We start from the raw sequence: 24,677 nt of genomic DNA, 5'->3' as shown, positions 1-24,677 counted from the left end.
GTTGGAGTAAAGATACCTCTGTCAGTACCATACCAGTACAAAAGGATTACTGTAATCTACATTTAACATTTTAATGGTTTAGGTTTTATTTATGCATTTATTTCATGACCAGATATGATTTTTGCATCGTGTGTGCATACCATCCCGTCTAGAATCAGGAAATTTGGTGAGGGGATGCATCTTGATGATGAGCACTACTCGCACATTTCAGTAGTAGATCATTGTGACCCATATTTTATGATTCACTGACTTTCTCACGCAGAGTTAGACAAACTTTGTAGTTATGTTGTGGTTGGAGGTCAGAGGACATCACCAGCTGAAAACATGGATTTGCCATAACCAACAAGTTAGTGTCAAAGAGTAGCCACTTTGCACATGAGCTTGCAAATTAAGCAATCTTGCTTCAAAACCTGATTTTCCAAATGTGTAGCATTGGGTGGGAATGGTCAGAAGAAACTCATACTACTGTTAGTCCTGTATCAGGTTTTGCAGAATCTTAAAATCACTAGCTTGATGTCTTGCATCTCCAAATCCTGCAGACATATATAATTTATCCCAGTTACAATTGCCAGAAAACATTTAGCAAAGATTTGACAATTTCTGAAAATTTCTATTCAGAACCTTGATTGTCTGGTTGGAATCTTTGGACATTTGTTTATTGAACCATTGTAATATTATCTTCAATCATCACTTTTATCTTGAGGGTAAAATCCAATGTATTCTACATATCCACATGATTTTGCACAATTGACTTTAAAATACAGTTTGCATTGAAAACGAAAGTAAGACATTGATAAAATTGCTTCTAGGGGAGCTGTCATGGAATCCTATGAGCAGTTTTGAAGCATCCTTCCAAAACAGCTAAACAGAAATTGAAGTGCAGTTCGTTGGCATCCATAAATGTAACCACATTTCTTGTGGAGTTCTATTTGCAGCCTGTACACGTCCCAAATGTAGCCAGAATGTGACTGCTTTATTGGTGTAAGGAATGCACATTCCAAACTATCATTTTCCCCATGGAGCAGTCTGTACCCTCAAAGATATGCACATTCCAATTTGATATTTGCCCCTTGAGAAGTCCATATCCTTAAAGACATGCACATCTCAAATTGGCATTTACCCCTGGAGAAGTCCATACCCTTGGCATTTACCCCTGGAGAAGTCCATACCCTCAAAGACATGCACATTCCAATTTGACATTTGCCCCTGGAGAAGTCCATACCCTTAAAGACATGCACATTCCAAACTGGCATTTACCTCTGGAGAAGTCTGTGCCCTCAAAGACATGCACATTCCAAACTGGCATTTACCCCTGGAGAAGTCTGTGCCCTCAAAGACATGCACATTCCAAACTGACATTTACCCCTGGAGACGTCCGTGCCCTCAAAGACATGCCCATTCCAAACTGGCATTTACCCCTGGAGAAGTCTGTGCCCTCAAAGACATGCACATTCCAAACTGGCATTTACCCCTGGAGAAGTCTGTGCCCTCAAAGACATGCACATTCCAAACTGACATTTGCCCTTGGAGGAGTCTTTACCCTCAAAGACAAAGCCAGAAGAGTCTCAAACTATGAAATGCCGGTCAGAATGGTGAAGTTTGCTGTAATGTGTTTTACAAGGACATAATTCTGGTTCATAACATATGGAATGCAGATCAGAATAGTGAAGTGTGCTTTAACATGTTTTACAAGGACACAATTCTGGTTCATAACATATGGAATGCAGATCAGAATAGTGAAGTGTGCTTTAACATGTTTTACAAGGACACAATTCTGGTTCATAACATATCATATGTCATATAAATGCAAAATATTATTGGTTTTATCCAGCATAGTTTTCATAGAATGAGTCTCTCTTCTTTTCAACTCAGGTAAATGCTTAAAGGTGTTGCTGTGTATACTTATTTATAAGTTCAATCCATCTGCAAGCTGTACATATCCAGATAATGCACCAGCAGATCTGGATCTATGCAGTTTGTTGTAGTGATCAGTATTACAAACTACATAGACCCTGATCTGCTGGTGCATTATGTGATGGCAGATCAGGGTCTATATTCTTTGCAGTTGGACTTGACTTATAGGTGAGTATATATGGTAGTGTGTAATGGGAACCAAGCAAGTAATTACTGTCTTATATTTATAGCTTGTTGGCACATCGTGTGAACCTTTCATTGTTGCATTTCATTTATCTGTTGTCAAATTGTGTAAGTCATCTTTCAGATAATAACATTGATGAGCTGAATGAAAAGTTATCAGCAGAGAAGATGATGAATGAACAGGTATGAATTTAGACCTGCAGATGGCACACATTTATTTATAAACCAGTAAATTTCAATTATTTCAGAGTCATATAAAATGACCATTTATCTTAACCTCTTAAAAAAGAGAAGAAATAATAATAGCACTTTGAAATAATCAAGCTACATGCACATTGACAAGTGGTATATTTGCATCCACTTTAACTTTTCCTCGCTAATTAATGTGACTCATTTTATTTTACTTCATATATGCCATAAAACTGTTCACATGTTATAAAATCAGCAATTTGCAACAGTTATGTTTTATTTGAAGTCATTATCACAAAACTACAATAAATGGCAGGATGTAGCAAGCTGTTACTTATGGTCTCAGATATAATTAAAGCAATAAATTTTCACCTCTTCATAATGTTAAAATACTTTTTAAAAACCCTTCATAAGAAAAATTTGGTTCAAGATAATTCAGTTAAAAATTTTAAATAGTGTCAAAATCCAACTTTGCAAATATAAATATTAAATAAGGTTAGGGCCATTCCAAAATTTAATATAATATATAGAGTGGTGTTTTGTCAACTTGACACCAATTGCAAGTAAATGGTCAAATCTGAAAATCTTAATAGAATCAGCGCTAATGAAATATGATGCAGGATTCCAATATTCCAAATTAATTTTTGTTTAAAAAAAAGAAAGAAACTAAGGTAATAAAAAGACAAAAATGAACACGTATTTTTGCTATTACATGTATTATTTTGACTCAAATTGGATACACAATTTGAACATAAGCATACAATTAGTATAAAATTGTATTCAAAATTTTCACAAGCACAACAAAAAATGGCATTATTTAAAAATGGTTTTGTGTATTTATGTATGAAATATGGTTATAAATAATGCATCACTTCTAATACAGACATTTTCCCATGCTGGCTTTTAGTTTGGGAATTTTTTAAAAAAATTATCAGTGAGAAAGTTATCCCCCTGCTTGTAAGGCTGAGATATACATAGCATAATTCAATCATCCTGATACATTCATGTGACTCAGAGCACAAAAAATACATATTTAAAATGATTAATTGGTTTTGACAATTTCTTAAAATAGCAGGTGCAAGACACATCACTGACAAGCTGCTTTGTGAATTATTGAAGAATTTATCAAATATAGCAGACATGAAAATTAAGGCATGAGTGGCAAGAGGCTTTTTCATGATCTTTTGAAGTAACTGGCTATTGTTCAGAAATACGGAGCTATGAAAATGCTGAATTGTATTAAATCAAATCTTACAGTAGATGGCAACAGTGTTTCAATTTGTAAATTAAGGTTGAAACATTTTAAGCCAGATTCTTATGAGAATGCAGCAAGCCATATAATATGTCAAATATTCAATGAATTTTAGCATATGTAACCATAAGGTCAAATGAGCTTCTGGTTTGGTCCTATATGCATCTTTGTGTGATCCATCAGCACTTTCATTTTCTTTTCTAAAACTTTTTGACAGACATTCAGTGGTGGTTTCTTAATGTAGAACCATCAGATATAGCAGCCATAATCTGAAGAAAAATATAGAAAACAAAACTTTAAATGACTTCTAAATAAACTGCTGAATTTAACGGAAAGCATCCTGTTATCAGTCCTTTAAAATTTGTGCAAATGGTGTTGTAAGATATGTTTACATTTACTGTAAAAAGAAACAACCCTTGAAATGAAGTTTAATAAAATCTGCTCAACAAATAGTAACCAAATTTGACAAAAAGTATTTGGCTCTAGAAGGCTTTCAGATATATACAAATGATGCCAATCCATCTTCAGATATGGCCACCATTACTAGAAATAAAATAAAGCTTTAAACCACTCTTCACAAACGTTCAGATGAATTTGACAGGATTTTATAGAAAGCATCTTGACATAAAGTTTTTCAAGTTTATTGGAATGATCCTGATTAGCCATCAGTATTGGCACCATTACTAAATATTTAATTTTAAATGACCTCTTTTCAAAAACCACTAAACAAATTGACCAAATCTGACAGAAAGCGTCCAGGCTTAGATAGATTTCACATTTGTACCAATGATGCAAATCCATCATCAAATATGTCCACTGTTGCTAAGTTTAAAAAATTACTTCTCAAAACTGCTCAAGAACTTTAGACCAAATCTGACATAAAGTGCTTAAAATTTGTACAATAATTAATTTACCATCAAATATAGCCACCATTCCCAATAATCAGAAAACCTTGAATGATTCCTTCAAAAAACAATTCAACTAAATTTCACAGGAAGCATCTAGGCCTGAAGTCCTTTTAAGTTCTTACAAATGATACATCATCAGGTATGGCTACCATTACTAAAATAACTAAAATAAAAAATCTTTAAATGACTCTTCAAGACAACTCAGCATAGTTTTAAAGAAGTTGACAACATCCTGGTATAACAGTATTTCAGACTTTTACAAATGGTGCTGATCCACCATCAAATATGGCTGATGTTACTAAAATAAGAAAAGCCTTTAAATGATTTTTTTTTAAAAAAAACTGATTAAAAGAATTTGACCATTTGGACAGCAAGCATTCTAGCTTGGTGGCCTTACAAGTTTATAAAAATGTGACCAATTTGACAGCAAGCATTATGGCTTGAAGGCCTTACATAAATGTTAACCATTTGACAGCAAGCATTCTGGCTTGAAGGCCTTACAAGTTTATACAGATTTTACCGATTTGACAACAAGCATTCTGGCTAAAAGGCTTACATGTTTATATAAATGTGACCAATTTGACAGCATGCATTATGGCTTGAAGTCCTTACAAAAATTTTACCATTTGACATCAAGCACTCTGGCTTGAAGGCCGTACAAGTTTATATAAATGTGACCAATTTGACAGCAAGCATTCTGGCTAGAAGGTTTACATGTTTATATAAATGTGACCAATTTGACAGCATGCATTATGGCTTGAAGGCCTTACAAAAATTTTACCATTTGACATCAAGCACTCTGGCTTGAAGGCCTTACAAGTTTATACAAATGTGACCAATTTGACAGCAAGCATTCTGGCTAGAAGGTTTACATGTTTATATAAATGTGACCAATTTGACAGCATGCATTATGGCTTGAAGGCCTTACAAAAATTTTACCATTTGACATCAAGCACTCTGGCTTGAAGGCCTTACAAGTTTATACAAATGTGACCAATTTGACAGCAAGCATTCTGGCTAGAAGGTTTACATGTTTATATAAATGTGACCAATTTGACAGCATGCATTATGGCTTGAAGGCCTTACAAAAATTTTACCATTTGACATCAAGCACTCTGGCTTGAAGGCCGTACAAGTTTATACAGATGTGACCAATTTGACAGCAAGCATTCTGGCTAGAAGGTTTACATGTTTATATAAATGTGACCAATTTGACAGCATGCATTATGGCTTGAAGTCCTTAAAAAAATTGTACCATTTGACATCAAGCATTTTGGCTAGAAGGCTTACTAGTTTATACAAACATGACCAATTTCACATCAAGCATTCTGGCTTGAAGGCCTCGCACAAATTTGACCAATTTGACAGCAAGCAATGTGGCTTGAAGACCTTACAAGTTTGTACTATTTGGACTAATTTGACAGCAAGCATTCTGAATTGAAGGCCTTTGAAGTTTATACAAATTCGACCAATTTGACAGCAATCATTCTTGCTTGAAGGCCTTACATGTTTATACAAACCACCAGTATCACAGCAAGCATTCTGGCTTGAAGGCCTTACACAAATTTGACTAATTTGACAGCAAGCAATCTGGCTTGAAGGCCTTACACACATTTGACCAATCTGACATCAAACATTCTTGCTTGAAGGCCTTACATTTTTATACAAACTTGACCAATCTGACAGCAATCATTCAGGCTTGAAGGCCTTACAAGTTTGTACAGATGTGACCAATTGGACATCAATCATTCTTACTTGAACGCCATACATGTTTATACAAACTTGACCAATTTGATAGCAAGCATTCTGGCTTGCAGGCCTTTAAAAATGTGACCAATTTGACAGCAAGCATTCTGGCTTAAAGGCCTTACAAGTTTATGTAAATGTGACCAATTTTGACAGTAAGCATTCTGGCTTGAAGGCCTTACAAAAAGTGACCAATTTGACAGCAAGCATTCTGACTTGAATACTTTACAAGTTTATACAAATTAGACCAATTTGACAGCAAGCATTCTGGCTTAAAGGCCTTACAAGTTTATATAAATGTGACCAATTTTGACAGCAAGCATTCTGACTTGAAGGCCTTACAAAAAGTGACCAATTTGACAGCAAGCATTCTGGCTTGAATACCTTACAAGTTTATACAAATTAGACCAATTTGACAGCAAGCATTCTGGCTTAAAGGCCTTACAAAAAGTGACCAATTTGACAGCAAGCATTCTGGCTTGAATACTTTACAAGTTTATACAAATTAGACCAATTTGACAGCAAGCATTCTGGCTTAAAGGCCTTACAAAAAGTGACCAATTTGACAGCAAGCATTCTGGCTTGAATACTTTACAAGTTTATACAAATTAGACCAATTTGACAGTAACCATTCTGGCTTGAAGGCCTTACAAAAAGTGACCAATTTGACAGCAAGCATTCTGGCTTGAATACTTTACAAGTTTATACAAATTAGACCAATTTGACAGCATGCATTCTGGCTTGAAGGCCTTACAAGTTAATATCAATTAGACCAATTTGACAGCATGCATTCTGGCTTGAAGGCCTTACAAAAAGTGACCAATTTGACAGCAAGCATTCTGGCTTGAATACTTTACAAGTTTATACAAATTAGACCAATTTGACAGCATGCATTCTGGCTTGAAGGTCTTACAAGTTAATATCAATTAGACCAATTTGACAGCATGCATTCTGGCTTGAAGGTCTTACAAGTTAATATCAATTTGACCATGTGACAGCAAGTTTATACAAATGACAATAATGCAGCCAATATTAAAAATGGGAAATTCTTTTTATGTCTTCTCAAAAACCATTCAACAGAATTTGACCAGATTGGACAGAATGATCCTGGCATTGTGGGCATTTAAGTTGATATAAATGATGCCAACCCATATTCAGATATAGCTGCCATTTATTAAAAATAAAAAACCTTTAACAAATTCCTCATGAAAATTGCTGAACAGAATTTATCTAAATTTGACAGAACCCTTAGTTTGAAGGCCTTTTAAAGTCATGTAAATGATGCTGATCTGTTATCAAATATGGCCACTGCTACAAAAAATAGACAAGCATAACTTTGTCTCAAAATCAACTGAACATAATTTGACCAGCTTTGACAGAGAGTATCCTTTCACTGAGGGCTTCCATATCAGACAAATGTTGCTGATGTGCCATTAGATATGAATGAAGATGCAAAAAGAGGTAATGAATGAAGATACAAAAAGAGGTAATGAATGAAGATGCAAAAAGAGGTACCAGCTATCCATGCATGTTGTTTTTAAGTAGATAAATATCATTGAGGTGAGCAATTTCAGGCCCATGTATTCAATGGATACACCATTACTATACTGTTACTATACTGAAACATGTAGACTGTATTGGTTTCAGTTGCGGTTTGAGAACAACCAGCTCAAGCATGGGATGGAACAGGACAAGGAATCCTCCAAGAAAATGGTAAGTGATACAGTCTGCAATCTGAAGCCTCATGCCAGACATAGGTGGATCGATAGAGATATACTCCCTTTCAGTTGTAGATACCTCAAAGACCATATAATTAATTTTACAACTCAGTTGATTTTGTGCAGTCTCAGCTAGTTAGAACATTAGATTTAAAATACATGTATTTTGTTTGGATGGAAATTCATTTACTTTCAATAATTTTTGTTTGGTTTTCTTTTCCACTTAGAATAGGATACATTCTTCTCCTTTACAGGATATTTTATGGATACTGGATTTTTATGGATACAGGATATTTTATGGATACTGGATTTTTATGGATACAGGATATTTTATGGATACTGGATTTTTATGGATACAGGATATTTTATGGATACTGGATTTTTATGGATACAGGATATTTTATGGATACTGGATTTTTATGGATACAGGATATTTTATGGATACTGGATTTTTATGGATACAGGATATTTTATGGATACTGGATTTGTATGATCTGATGAAGTAAGATACGGGGTTTTTTATGTTTACTTTCATGACCAGGGTCAATATTTTGATATCCACAAGGATAACTATTGATTGATACTAGATGATTACAGCAATATTATTTGAACTTTATTTCCAGTTTGGTGATATGGTAATGTTCTTTTTACATTTTTTGCACTTTTCCTAGTTTTTCTTGGTTGCATTTTTAAACATTTACCATGATTATTGGTGTTTTTATTTTCCAAGTGTTAACTTTTATTTCAAATTAACATTAATTTAACTATCTTTTAATTAAAATTTTGAGACTATGAAGTTTTGCACAACAAAGCTTGATATAAAACTCAAAAGAATCCAGTCACCACTCTTGTAATTAAGACAGTAGTGGTAATGAATTCTTTAAAGATAGATGCTCTTCATTTTTTGAAAACAGCTTTAGTCCACTAAGTGTCTTTAACGTATCCAAAGGTAGGACAGATTCATAGATGTCCAAATTTTTCACACAAAAAAGATTCAGTGTTCAGTTAACATTTATTGGTACTTAAAATATCAAATTGATTGTTAGACTTTAATTCAAGCTTTGTATGTGTCAAGAAAGACAATGATTCAAGCTTTGTTTGTGTCATGGAGGATGGTTCTTTCCACTAAAATTCTAGAACAACCTTCCAGGATTTAGTAACAGCAATATGGAAAATGTTTCCTAATCTGTTATAAACACTGACCTTGCAGGGATGTTTGACTAACTTAACATTTGAACTAGTTAAAGTCAGCAATTCATTCATGGATGCATCTCAAAATTACAAAACTTTCATAAAGTAAAATTAAATAGGGTATGCTGATTCTGTAAAAGGCTGTGTATGATGGTCAAATTTATGTGCAGCACAATTTAGTCATTCCCACCCACATCACGCCACCTCCACACACCACACCCCGTAAATATTGACTGCTTCCACATAGAAAATAAATCATAAAATTCCCAACCTTGAATTTGAGTCACATAGCAATGAGATTAAGGGAGAGAATTATTAACAACCATATGCTGAATCTTCATAAAGGTAAATTGATTGTTTTTGTCATAGGTAGAAACAGTATTAGTTTTCTGGAGGAATTTACTCTTAAATGAATATTTTTCTGATAGAGGGTATTCCTATTCTTGAAATCTTTAGTTTCAGTGATCTGGATTTTATCATATACATTTTATTAAGTTTAAAAATTGTATTGTTACAAAATGATTAAATAAAATTGGCACAGGTACTAACAAAGTATTAACTAGACCTCTCCCTACATGATACAATAGGATTGGTAGAAGTTTTAACAACTTGTTAATTAGACCTCCCCCTACATGTTTCAATAGGATTGGTAGAAGTTTTAACAACTTGTTAATTAGACCTCCCCCTACATGTTTCAATAGGATTGGTAGAAGTTTTAACAACTTGTTAATTAGACCTCACCCTATGTGATACAGTAGGATTGGTAGAAGTTTTAACAACTTGTTAATTAGACCTCACCCTATGTGATACAGTAGGATTGGTAGAAGTTTTAACAACTTGTTAATTAGACCTCTCCCTACATGTTTCAATAGGATTGATAGAAGTTTTAACAACTTGTTAATTAGACCTCTCCCTACATGATACAATAGGATTGGTAGAAGTTTTAACAACTTGTTAATTAGACCTCACCCTATGTGATACAGTAGGATTGGTAGAAGTTTTAACAACTTGTTAATTAGACCTCTCCCTACATGTTTCAATAGGATTGATAGAAGTTTTAACAACTTGTTAATTAGACCTCCCCCTACATGTTTCAATAGGATTGATAGAAGTTTTAACAACTTGTTAATTAGACCTCTCCCTACATGTTTCAATAGGATTGATAGAAGTTTTAACAACTTGTTAATTAGACCTCTCCCTACATGTTTCAATAGGATTGGTAGAAGTTTTAACAACTTGTTAATTAGACCTCTCCCTACATGTTTCAATAGGATTGGTAGAAGTTTTAACAACTTGTTAATTAGACCTCTCCCTACATGTTTCAATAGGATTGATAGAAGTTTTAACAACTTGTTAATTAGACCTCCCCCTACATGTTTCAATAGGATTGATAGAAGTTTTAACAACTTGTTAATTAGACCTCTCCCTACATGTTTCAATAGGATTGATAGAAGTTTTAACAACTTGTTAATTAGACCTCTCCCTACATGATACAATAGGATTGGTAGAAGTTTTAACAACTTGTTAATTAGACCTCACCCTATGTGATACAGTAGGATTGGTAGAAGTTTTAACAATTTGTTAATTAGACCTCTCCCTACATGTTTCAATAGGATTGATAGAAGTTTTAACAACTTGTTAATTAGACCTCTCCCTACATGATACAATAGGATTGGTAGAAGTTTTAACAACTTGTTAATTAGACCTCACCCTATGTGATACAGTAGGATTGGTAGAAGTTTTAACAACTTGTTAATTAGACCTCTCCTACATGTTTCAATAGGACTGATAGAAGTTTTAACAACTTGTTAATTAGACCTCCCCCTACATGTTTCAATAGGATTGATAGAAGTTTTAACAACTTGTTAATTTGACCTCTCCCTACATGTTTCAATAGGATTGATAGAAGTTTTAACAACTTGTTAATTAGACCTCTCCCTACATGTTTCAATAGGATTGGTAGACGTTTTAACAACTTGTTAATTAGACCTCTCCCTACATGTTTCAATAGGATTGATAGAAGTTTTAACAACTTGTTAATTAGACCTCTCCCTACATGTTTCAATAGGATTGGTAGAAGTTTTAACAACTTGTTAATTAGACCTTTCCCTACATGTTTCAATAGGATTGATAGAAGTTTTAACAACTTGTTAATTTGACCTCTCCCTACATGTTTCAATAGGATTGATAGAAGTTTTAACAACTTGTTAATTAGACCTCTTCCTACATGTTTCAATAGGATTGGTAGAAGTTTTAACAACTTGTTAATTAGACCTCCCCCTACATGTTTCAATAGGATTGGTAGAAGTTTTAACAACTTGTTAATTAGACCTCTCCCTACATGTTTCAATAGGATTGGTAGAAGTTTTAACAACTTGTTAATTAGACCTCCCCCTACATGTTTCAATAGGATTGATAGAAGTTTTAACAACTTGTTAATTAGACCTCTCCCTACATGTTTCAATAGGATTGATAGAAGTTTTAACAACTTGTTAGTTAGACCTCCCCCTACATGTTTCAATAGGATTGATAGAAGTTTTAACAACTTGTTAATTAGACCTCTTCCTACATGTTTCAATAGGATTGGTAGAAGTTTTAACAACTTGTTAATTAGACCTCCCCCTACATGATACAGTAGGATTGGTAAAAGTTCTAATAACTTGTTAATTAGACCTCTCCCTACATGGTATACAATAGGATTGGTAGAAGTTTTAACAACTTGTTAATTAGACCTCCCCCTACATGTTTCAATAGGATTGGTAGAAGTTTTAACAACTTGTTAATTAGACCTCTCCCTACATGTTTCAATAGGATTGGTAGAAGTTTTAACAACTTGTTAATTAGACCTCTCCCTACATGTTTCAATAGGATTGGTAGAAGTTTTAACAACTTGTTAATTAGACCTCTCCCTACATGTTTCAATAGGATTGATAGAAGTTTTAACAACTTGTTAATTAGACCTCTTCCTACATGTTTCAATAGGATTGGTAGAAGTTTTAACAACTTGTTAATTAGACCTCCCCCTACATGATACAGTAGGATTGGTAAAAGTTCTAATAACTTGTTAATTAGACCTCCCCCTACATGTTTCAAAAGGATTTTTTAACAGTTTTAAGAACTTGTTAATTAGATCTCTCCCTACATGATACAATAGGATTGGTAGAAGTTCTAACAACTTGTTAATTAGACCTCTCCCTACATGATACAGGAGGATTGGTAAAAGTTCTAATAACTTGTTAATTAGACCTCTCCCTACATGGTATACAATAGGATTGGTAGAAGTTCTAACAACTTGTTAATTAGACCTCTCCCTACATGATACAGTAGGATTGGTAAAAGTTCTAACAACTTGTTAATTAGACCTCTCCCTACATGGTATACAATAGGATTGGTAAAAGTTCTAACAACTTAATTATCCATTTCCCTATATGATATAAATAAATATTTCAACATGACAACTGTGGACTGAAAACTAATATTGAAAATAAGTGGTGATAAAAATAGAGCAAGGGAGAGAGAATGAAAAGGTGAGACACAATGCATTTATTTGTCAATGATAGCACTTCTTGATATCTGTACATGCCACCATTATTAACTAAGGATGGATATGACACAATTCATGATTGTACAAGGTAACTGTTATGTATATGACCAACTTCCATTAACAGCAAATAACCTAGAACCACCAGTGGACCATTTTTGTTGTTGCTTTTTTCAGTGGCTTTCATTTTTGTTGTTTAAAACAGAATTTATTTGAAGAAAAAGTAATAACTGATAAATGCAATAATACATTTATGTATGGACAGCAGTATTCAGATGATAAAAACAGAAATTTTTAAATCTGAGTTTGTTATAAATGGGTTACTATTACCAGGATTTTGAAATATCAGAACAGTCAAAACCATTGCTTCTTCGAATTATGTAAATGTCCCTAAAATCCATTAAAAGTTTTTTTTTGACAAACAACCTCATTATATATATATCTATCAAGGATAACATATTGCTTGATAAACTTTGGGGTTCTTTTTACTATTTTTGGTTTCCACTTGTATTATCAAGCCACCCTTTCTGCACTGAAAAGCTGGCCTTTTAAAAGGGGTGTCCTGTTTCGACAGAGACAAAAATCTACAATTATGCTACAGTTAAACACAGTATGAACACAGATACAAAAAATTCTACATTTAGTATGAAGTTATTTTATATATTCAGTGAAGTATGTTATATACAAATTAGTAATATCTGGATAGAATGTATAATGGATACAGTGAAATAATTGTTTGTTCCATGAATTTGGTTATAAAAGTGTCATGATGTAATTTGGTGTAAGGCAAATTGGCCTCAGATGCCTTTCTTAAGATTGGCCCGGGAATGGTGTGACCATTGTACTATGAAATTATACATCACTAATGCAGGCATTTCCTTGAAATTTTAATTAAAGTATGCAATTAATTTGTACAACATATTGCACAGGGTGCATTTTTCATGCATTGTTTTATATTCTTTACTGTACATTATTTAAGACTGATGTTATTATGCACTTGATTCAAGTACATGGTTGAATGCTGACTTTCATTGTATACTTGAGGTGGAGGGATTAAGTTACTCCAGATTTCAATGTCTCTTTCTCTCTCATCATCTGAATACTTACCTCTTACAATCTTACAACCTTCCAAGACTTTCATGTTACAATCAAGAATTTATCATTATTTAACATGGTTGAATGCAGACTTTCATTTGCTTTATATTTGAATTACAGGAGGACGGTGTAAGTCACTCAAGATTCAGCATCTATTTTTCTCTCTTCATATATACACTTACCTTTTGCAATTCCCCACCCCACATATATTTTCTTTTCATCAGAAATGTTTCATTTTTAATTCTAGAAGTGTGTAAGACTTTGTACATCGGCTTTTATTTTTAGTTTTACTGGTCATAGATGAAAAGAGCTTATGCAATGACCTGTCATCCATCCATCAGCCATAAGTTTGCACAAGTTTGTTATTAGTGCTCCTTCCAAATTACTGGAAAGAATAGCATTAAAATTTGCAATCATTCATCCCAAGGCAAAATAAAAACTATTCTCTCTCTCTCTCTCTCTCTTTATATATATATATATATATATATATATATATATATATATATATATATATATATATATATATATATATATATATATATATATTGTCCCTCCAATATACCATATAGCTGCCATGGTGGCCATCTGGGAAAATCTTGTTATCTCTTATCCTCCCAATGGCTTGTCAGTATTGACATGGGGTTTTCACTAAGTGATTTCTTATGATGTATAATTAATACAAATAATGCCAGTCTGACATCAAATAGTGCCAATCTGACATCAACTAGTGCCAATCTGACATCAAATAATGCCAATGTGACATCAAATAATGCCAATGTGACACCAAATAATGTCAATCTCACATCAAATAATGCCAATCTGACATCAACTAGTGCCAATCTGACATCAAATAATGCCAATGTGACACCAAATAATGCCAATCTGACATCAACTAGTGCCAATCTGACATCAAATAATGCCAATCTGACATTAAATAATGCCAATATGACATCAAATAATGCCAATCTGATATCAAATAATGCCAATCTGACATGAAATAGTGCCAATCTGACACCAAATATGGCTTTCCAAACAAGTTTGTTATTGCTGCTTCTCCTGAATGAATGGTCACATTGACAAGGGGTTTTCATTGCAAGACTTTTTATGTCATATTTCATCCCAAATGTTAATGGTGTCAATCTGGCATTCAGCAAGACATATGATGCCATAGTTGGTCCTAAATGTGAATTGTGTCAACCTGACCCTCAGCACAGTGACCATGTTTAAATTCATTTCACTACTCCTCTTAAACCATTGTCTGTATTAGCATGTATTTTTCACTAAAAGACTTTATATAATGTCAGATTAGTACTAAATGAAAAATGGTATCTGGTTTTCAACATGGCCACCATGGCAGCCATCTTAAAAATCTTGTTTTGGCTACTTCTCCTAATGGGATGACTAAAACAACATGTTTATTTTCTTCATCTTAGTACTTTATATATAGTTGGTCCAAAATGAAAGAGAGCCATGTGGTTTAGTTGGTAGAACGTCAGACTCATAATCCAAGGATTCCAGGTCCAAAACTCACCAAAACCTTGAAATGTCCTCAAGGAAAAGAAAACAAATAGCTCCCAATTCTTTTAGCATGATATACCCAATAATGTGCCAAAGGTTCTTTTAAGCCATCCAACAAATCCCAAATGAAAAATGTTGCATTTTAGAAATCCATTGTTACCATAGTGACCATCTTAAAAATCTCATAACTGCTACTCTCCCTGACTGATAAGTCAATGCAACATGGGGTCTTCATTAAAAGACTCCTTGTGATATGTATTATGATATGTGTTGTGATATATATTGTATGTATTAAGATATGTAGTTAGTCGTACATGAAAATTGTCCATATAAGATCTCCACCATGGTGGCCCTCTTGAAATCTTTTTCCACTTTTTCTGAACAGATGGTCATATAAACATGGGTGAAAGTGGTGTTGAAAAGTATGAAAATCTTGGTATCACTACTCCACTTGTTTGTATGTTTGCACTGACATATGGTTTTCATGAAAACTCTTCTCTTGATAAATACAGTTGGTCCTAAATGAAAATGTATGCTTTTTTGATCTCTCAGAATGTGAAATATAACATTATATCTTCTTGTCCTGAATGGATGTTCATACTGATGTGTTTTTTTTGTTTTACTTTCTTTCTTGCAAGACATAGTTATATCAATATTGTTATATAATGTGGGATAAAAAGTGTGAATCGTTACGACAAATAGAAGTAAATCTAGGTAGTATGTAGTAATTGGTAGTTACACAGTACAATAACTCAGAAACTATTACTTTAATTTTGCTCAAATTTGAGATTTCATCTTTTACTTAAAGTAACAGCTCTCTAAAATTTCATAAATTTTATATGTAAATGAGCATAGATAGAGCTTGAAGCAGATTTTGGAATGGTCTGTTGACCTTGGAGTCAGGTTAAAGGTCACTACTTACATTTTTGTTCTTCATTCAACTTACCAATACAGTGACTTTGACAGATACAAATCAGTTTGACCAGAGTTTTCATTTAAGTTGCAACTTCACCTTCAGGTATCTCCTGAACATATTAATTCAAGCATGCAAGAAAATATTTTTATTACCAAAGTTGGTATGTTGAAATTTCTAAGTGGTATCCAAGATGGTGTCAATACTCACCAATTAAAAGGAATGAAAGGACATATGAAATGGATTCCTAGAAACACATTTCGGCCAGTAGAGCACCACTTCCTTGGAGGGACTAATTTTTATACCACAGTAAGGAATTATGATTTTGTCTGTCTGTTACCAATTTCATTTCTGCACAATAACTCAAACTGTCAATGTTTTATTCTTACCAAACTTGTTTGCACTTGGGGTAAGGAAGAAGTCTAACAATTTTGGTGGTAAAAAGGTTTGAGCTCATGGTCATTGTGAATAAAAGAAGAAAAATGGCTTCTAAATAATAACTTTAGTTCTCTGCTGTCTATATTTACTAAACTTTGTGAGTAAGTGCACTTTGGGTAAGCAAGAACCCCATGAATTATTTGTTTAAAGTTCAGTTGTAAAGATCACTCTGGCTGAAGGAGAAAAATGGTTTCTAAACTATGGCTGAAGTTCTCCAACATACACAGTTACCAAACTTTGTATATGGCTTGCACTTTGGGTGAGGTTGAATCTTAATTACCCAAGGGTGAAGAGTTCAACAGTCAAGATCATTGACTGAAAGAAATAAAATGGTCTCTGCTCAATAATATTCATTTTATATCACAAACCAGGACTTGACATTGAGGATGGCTTGCACTAGTGTAAAGCAGCTGATTTTGACCAAATTTGAAATAAAAGCACCCTTGCATTATGGCCATTCAAATTTGTGTAAATGATGCCAATCAACCATCAGATGCCTAAAAATATAAAAACATTTAAATAACTTTTTCTTATAAATTGTTCAAGATAATTTGATCAAATTTGACATGAAAATCCTAGCAAGAAGGGATTTCAAATTCATACAAATGATGCTGATTTGGCATAACAAACAATTGCTGCCATTTTTTAAAAACATACAAACTGTTAAACAAATTTTCTCAGAAACAGCTCAACAGAATTTGAGAAATTCATGTTTGAGGTGGCCCTCCTAACTACAGTGTGGCTTCCTTAGCAACCATATTGAAAACCTAATTTTCAACTTCAATAGAATATCTGACGCTATTTTGATGAAACCTGGTTTGCGTGTTTCTTACAACATGCTGCATCAGAACTGTGTCCAATGTGGCTCCACTAGCAATACTGCAGCTTCCATAGCAGACATATTAAATCTATTTTCAACTTCTCAGAATGGCTTTGGCAATTTTGATTAGACTTGGTATGAATGTTTCTTATGATATGTTCAATCAAAGTTGTATCTGGGGTGGCTACCCTGGCAGTTTTTTGGCCTCCATATCAGCCTGGGTAGAAAACCTACATATGATGCTCATTCATATCAATGGCTACTTGTTTTTAATATTGATATAACTATCATAGAACAAGTTTCTGTCCAAAACTGCCTTATCATGTCAGACCAGTCCCCTGCACTCTCATCACATATTTAGCAGGAAACTTGAGCACAAGCTCAGAACTCAAGAAAAAAATTAAGATCTGTCATTGTGGTTTTATTGCTGATAGAGTTGTGGACGTTCAAGGTTTTGTCATTGTGGCTTTATTGCAATTATAGTTAAAGACTGTCAAGGTTTTGTCATCCTGGCTTTATTGCAGTTAGAATTACAGACTGTCAGAGTTTTATTATTGTGGCTTTGCAGTTACAGACTGGCAAGATTTTGTCATCCTGGCTTTATTGAAGTCAGAATTACAGAATCTCAAAGTTTTGTCATTGTGGCTTTATTGCAGTTAGAATTACAGACTGTCAAAGTTTTGTTATTGTGGCCTTACAATTACAGAATCTCAAAGTTTTGTCATTGTGGCTTTATTGCAGTATGAATTACAGACTCAGTGTTTTGTCATTGTGTCTTTATTGCAGTTAGAGTTACAGATTGTCAAGGTTTTGTCTTCTTTGTGGCTTTATATGCAATTAGAATTACAGACTGTCAGAGTAAACTTGTGTCATTCTGCCTTTATATGCAATTAGAGTCACAGCCTGCCAATGTTTTGAGAATGCAAAGCTTGATGTGATAGGCAGAGTCATAGCATGAACACCTTTCACATTCATACAAAAGATGTCAGTCAAGTCCAGCTGAAGCAACTTTCTGTTAAAAAGTAGATCCCACCAATTTTACCAGATACACTGTAGTTGGAAATTGTTCTTACATGCATTTGTCTTTCAATCAAAGGCACCTGTCTTATTGCTGCATTTGCCTTGGACCTCTTATTTTATCTAGAACTCTTATTCCAGATTTTTCCAGATTTCTGTAATGGACCTCTTATTTTATCTAGAACTCTAATTCCAGATTTCTGTAATGGACCTCTTATTTTACCTAGAACTCTAATTCCAGATTTCTGTAATGGTCTTCTTATTTTATCTATAACTCTAATTCCAGATTTCTGTAATGGACCTCTTATTTTATCTATAACTCTAATTCCAGATTTCTGTAATGGACCTCTTATTTTTATCTAGAACTCTAATTCCTGATTTCTGTAATGGACTTCATTATTTTATCTAGAACTCTAATTCCAGATTTCTGTAATGGACCTCTTATTTTATCTATAACTCTAATTTCAGATTTGTGTAATGGACCTCTTATTTTATCTATAACTCTAATTTCAGATTTGTGTAATGGACCTCTTATTTTATCTAGACCTCTAATTCCAGATTTCTGTAATGGACTTCTTATTTTATCTAGAACTTTAATTCCAAATTTCTGTAATGGACCTCTTATTTTGTCTAGAAATCTAATTCCAAATTTCTGTAATGGACCTCTTATTTTATCAGAATTCTAATTCCAGTAGTCTGTAATGGACCTCTTATTTTATCTAGAACTCTAATTCCAGATTTTCTGTAATGGACTTACTTCACCTAGAACTCTAATTCCAGATTTCTGTAATGGATCTCTTATTTTATCTAGAACTCTAATTCCAGATTTCTGTAATGGATCTCTTATTTTATCTAGAACTCTAATTCCAGATTTCTGTAAATGAACCTCTTATTTTATCTAGAATTCTAATTCCAGATTTCTGTAATGGACCTCTTATTTTACCTAGAACTCTAAGTCCAGTATTCTATAATGGACCTCTTATTTTATCTAGAACTCTAATTTCAGTATTCTGTAATGGACCTCTTATTTTATCTTTAGCTCTCATTCCAGATTTTGTAATGGACATCTTACTTTATCTAGAACTCTAATTCCAGGTTTGTGTAATGGACCTCTTATTTTATCTAGAACTCTATTATTCCAGATTTCTGTAGTAGACCTCTTTTATATCTAGAACTATAATTCAAGATTTCTGTCACAGTTTAGATTAAAAATAGGACACCAAGAAAAAAGTAAGGTTTAGGATTGCAAAGCAGCTGTTGGCATAAGATTTGGTTCTTGGCTTTTTCAAAAAGTTGTTAGAAAAAAGTTGAATACAAAATCTTATGCTTAAACCCATGCCTTAAATTTTGAATTTTCCCCCAGCAGTACATATGTGGCTGAGAGTTTTATTGTGTAATTAAATGAATGAAATCACTTCGTCTCTTACCATTATATGGAGTCAACAAACTGTTTTTACTTCTTTTTTTCCTTTCTGAATTATATATTTCAGCTTTTTTGGAGACAAATGTGCTTTACTCAGAATGTCGTATATACTCTCTTCTACATCAAAACCTATTGTAAACTGCACATACCTAGATCTGTAAATGCATAATTCACTGGTAGATCTGGATTTATGCAGTTTGCTTGAAGTAAGCAGTTGAACAAACAACATAGACCCTGAACTGCTGGCCCATTATGCGATGACAGATCAGAGTCTCTTTTGTTTGCATTTACACTCAAATTATAAGCGAGTATGTATGGCATATTTTGGCTTCTTAATTTCCACTGAAGAATATATGGTATATCCAATCAGTATACACATTATTGCATAATATATTTTTACAGAGTTTTTCGATTCATCATATATATTTCCTTTGCTGTATATTTTGCCTATTTGCTGACCTACTCCATGCATGCCTAACCATATGGTTCATTTTTTGCTTCAGTCAGAATTTCAGAAATACAAATCAGGATCAGGCATTTGTAAATATGACCCAAAAACTTTATAGGAGGTAAACATTCACACTGGCTAAGCACTTGCTAATATTGGGTGCCTATAATCACATTTTTATTCTTTATGTCACTTTCTGGCAGTGAGAGTGCAATGATTATCAATGTTCATAAGATCTTTGTATTGAAGTTGGTTTTTTTCTTTCTTTTCTTCCCATTTAAATACTCTAAATTGTAATATTTTTTACTGGCCTGTATGTCTTATCCAACTGCAGACAGCATAGACCCTGATCTACCATCGCATAATGCATGAGCAGATCAGGGTCTGTCCTATTTGTTCTCATTATTCATCCTTAAAAACTACACTGACCCAGACTGCTGTCATATTATACAATGGCAGATCTGGATGTATGTAGTTTGCAGTTGGATCAGACTTGTACAGGAGTAAATATGGTATGCACTTTCTGGCCTGAGGTACTGTTGTATGCTGAATGCTTTTTAATGGACTTTTCTATAAATTTTTACTGAAAATGAATTAAAACTAAAAGATAGCAAAATAAATTTTGTTTATTTATAACAAATCTTCCTGAAAGTTAAATGTAAAAAGAAGTAACGGAAGAAAGTCTTAAGTGATTTTGTAAGCTATTAAACATCCTAATCCTGGTGTGTATTTCTGGTTGCTTCAGCCACAGATATATGGCAAATTATGCAAAGCATGCAACCAGTCAAAGATTGCAGCTGTATAGAGATGTAGGTATATAGCTGCATGGGAATAATGGCAGATGCAAACACTGATGCATACATGTATATTTAATCACATTGTGCTATGTCATTTTGAAAACATCATTTATTTCATAAAGAATGCCAATAAAATATTTGAATCAACAATCAAGTAATATTTTTAAAAAAGCAATGCTTAATTTTTTGTATTGTATTGATAATGACTTGTGTATAATTATGTGTACACCATGTTAATTGTGTAATGTTTGCATAAAGATGATAGACTCCAAAGTCATGCTTCTTCCTGTAAAGACACCATTTTGTAGTAATTTTCACCAAAGGGAATAGGGCCCATCATTCAGGTATTTACCAATCACATTCCATTAATTTAATAATTAGGTCAGTATCAAGGAATATTGATAATAATGACAGCTTTAAGTGCTCATTTTCAGTAATGTCAATGCAATTTTTTGTTAATTTTTGAGTACATTTTGATGAAATTAAGCTTTTACAAACCATTTTTGTTATTTTTCAATTATGAAAAATAAATTATGATTGAATTCATCTGTTTGATACAGTCAATATAATTATTATTATTATTATTATTATTATTATTATTATTATTATTATTATTATTATTGCCATTATTATTATTATTATTATTATTATTATTATTATTATTATTATTATTATAAGCTGGAGAGGCAGAAGGCAGAGTTTGATAGAGTGATGCAGGAACAGATCAGGAAGGCAAAAGAGGAGGTAAGGATGTTGTTATGACTTTATGGTCTTAAATTAAGTAACAGAAAAGAGCAAAAATCAACAACTTTTGTAAATTTCAACAAATAATTTATTTCTCTAGAATACAAAGTGAAAGTTTAAAAAGAACTTACAGTATTATGAATTAAATCCAAATAGTCCTCAAAGTTATATCACATTCCAAATGTATTAAGTTTCAATTGAATTCCATTGATGTCCCCCAAAAATTCCAATATTGAACGTGTTGATGTGCCTGTAGTCTCAGATGTGCTAATGTGCCAATGGCCTGGAATGTGGCAATGTGCTAACAGTCTCTTAATGTATTACAATAAAATATAATCCAAAATGTCTCATACTGAATTCACTATAATTCCAAATTAATGATTTAGTCCAAGAAGTATTAATGAGCACTTAGTATTTTCATTGAATAGTATAAATAAATAAATCCCACCCAAATAAAAAAAAAACTGAAAATAACAATAAGAACAATTCTGTGTCTGATGTTAAGGCAGGAATGAGTATTTTTTCAAGTAAACAACATTGATAAAAAAAAAAACTAAGACACAATAATAGAGCCATGATGTAGGTTATTCTCTAAAACAGTCAAAGTTGTCAACAAGGTTAGGAATTTCCACTAAAATCTAATATCTTACATTCAGATAGAAGCAAACATGATTAACCCCTCTAATAATAGCTGAATATTTAATCTATAATAATAGAGAAATATTAGCTATGTATTGTGTTCTTTACAAAATAAATGTCACTTGTCAAGTAGACCATTAACTTGATTTTGGACTTATGCCAATTTGAAACAAGCCAAGAAAACCAACACATAGAATGTGTGACCAGTTTTGCTTTATTGCTTCATCAGACTGAGTTCAAACTGAATTCAATATCATTGCTTAGATCATTAAACATATTCTGTTTCTAAGTGATCAATGATATAAACAATATGACATAAACAAGATGACATCATAGCTTACATTTTTAACCTAATTATATTATTCTTAAACAAATAATCGATATGGAAATATGCATATACAACACATATTAATGATAAATATACATAAAACTGGCTCTTAAAGATACATATATCTATATAGATAACTATCTCAAAAATTTATGAATAAATAGAGATAATTTTTTTTTTTTTTTTGTTATGTATAATGCACATTTAAAATTGTAAACAAATAATAATATATTATCTTGATATGTTATTGACAAATGTTCAATATATCACCAGAACTCAATTTATATAATAAAAAATTATGGTGTGCATAATACTTATAATCAAGTATTTTATAAATAATTAATTATAATGTACTGAGAATTAATTTTAAAATGCCCTTTAATTTTTAAAGATCTAGTAAACTTATTTTTATGATATTAGTTTATACTTCACTAGTTAAGTCATTCTGTAAATTAGAATCAAAAACATATTCTTAACTAATTGTAAACAGGTGACATAATTAAAAAACAGATTTGAATAATGAATGTCATATAGTGTTTTGGAATTTAGACCTTTTGGATATACCATATTAAGATGGTGAATCCAATAGGTTTCCTTTAGTATACGTTCCATCTCAGAATCAGCTATAACAATGGGTTGAAAGGAGAAATCTTGCAAAGTATGGGAACTATTGTTAAAATGGGCAGCAACATGAGATGACAATGATAGATCAATATAATTTGTTATGTCTGATCTATGTTGGTTCATACATTTAGATATTTGTTAACTGGTTTGTCCAATATATTGGATGCAACATTTTTTACATGTGATCAAATAAATAACATTTGATGGTGCACAATTAGTGTCACAATGCATATTAAAAGTTTTTTTTGTGTTATTACTATTGAAAGAAGTATTTTCAGTAATAAAAGAACAGTGCAAACATCTAGGTCTATTACATTTAGTTGAGGATCCCATTTTATGTGATTTTTTTCTAGTTTAGAATTAATTATGAAATCTTTAAGATTTTTAGTCGTTTTATAAGCAAGTGTGGGTTTGCTTTCATGTAGTGATTTAATACTTGTTTTACATGATAATTTTAATAAATCCCAATATTTATTGATAATCTTACCTATATTAGGCAAACTTGGATTATATTCAATAACAAAAGGAATGATATCTTTATTTCTGTTTTTGATTTTACATTGTAAAGATTCAAGTTGTGTAAGAGAAGATACTTTTTGGAAAGCAGTATTAATGATGTCAACAGGGTAATTTCTGTTTAAAAAATGCTGACCTAACTCTGTCAAAGATGATTTAAAAATAGTGTCATCTGAAATAATTCTTCTACATCTTTTTGCTTGACTAAATGGTATCCCGTTTCTACATGATTTAGGATGACATGATATATGTATCTATATATACACCACTCGTTCAATAATTCGTGCCCTGATAACTCATGAACCCGCTTATAATGCAGGGTGAGGCATGGATCCCTTTTTTTGTACCAGAAAATACCCCAAAAACTGAACCTCATTTCTTTAACTTGAAGAAAATTGCTATAAAAAGTGGTAACTGAAACGATATATTGCTCATTTTGTGGTCGAAAACAGTAGATAGGACCTGGAAATTTTAATCAACATTTTGAAATTATCAACTTTTAATAAGAAGTCATATAATTGGTTACATTTTCTTTCCAAATGACATTCTTATTACACCGTAATTAAAGATATTCAAGGAAATTTAAATTAATGAAAATATAACTTATGCCTTGTGTAGGCAGAACATTATTATTAAAATTCCAATTAAACAGTATTTATTAACTGAAATATGTGTTTTAATTCTATCTTTTGGATCCTCTTAAGTGTAATCATCA

General features: G+C 32.5%; 1 protein-coding gene across 2 annotated transcripts in view; it reads left to right on the top strand.

Annotated features, from left to right (window-relative positions):
- Positions 1–24,677, top strand: part of LOC149779479 (uncharacterized) — a 122,532-nt gene that overhangs the window by 69,764 nt on the left and 28,091 nt on the right. For both annotated transcript variants that reach the window (XM_089940169.1, XM_089940168.1), the window contains 3 exons: positions 2,222–2,280; positions 7,840–7,905; positions 21,790–21,855. In XM_089940169.1, the coding sequence (XP_089796295.1) occupies positions 2,222–2,280; positions 7,840–7,905; positions 21,790–21,855 (191 nt within the window). The remainder of the gene's footprint in view (positions 1–2,221; positions 2,281–7,839; positions 7,906–21,789; positions 21,856–24,677) is intronic.

This window comes from Sinohyriopsis cumingii, chromosome 17 (assembly GCF_028554795.1).
Source record: "Sinohyriopsis cumingii isolate HCF-2022 chromosome 17, ASM2855479v2, whole genome shotgun sequence".
Lineage (NCBI taxonomy): Eukaryota > Metazoa > Mollusca > Bivalvia > Unionida > Unionidae > Sinohyriopsis > Sinohyriopsis cumingii.
This window is presented reverse-complemented; position numbering and strand designations above follow the sequence as displayed.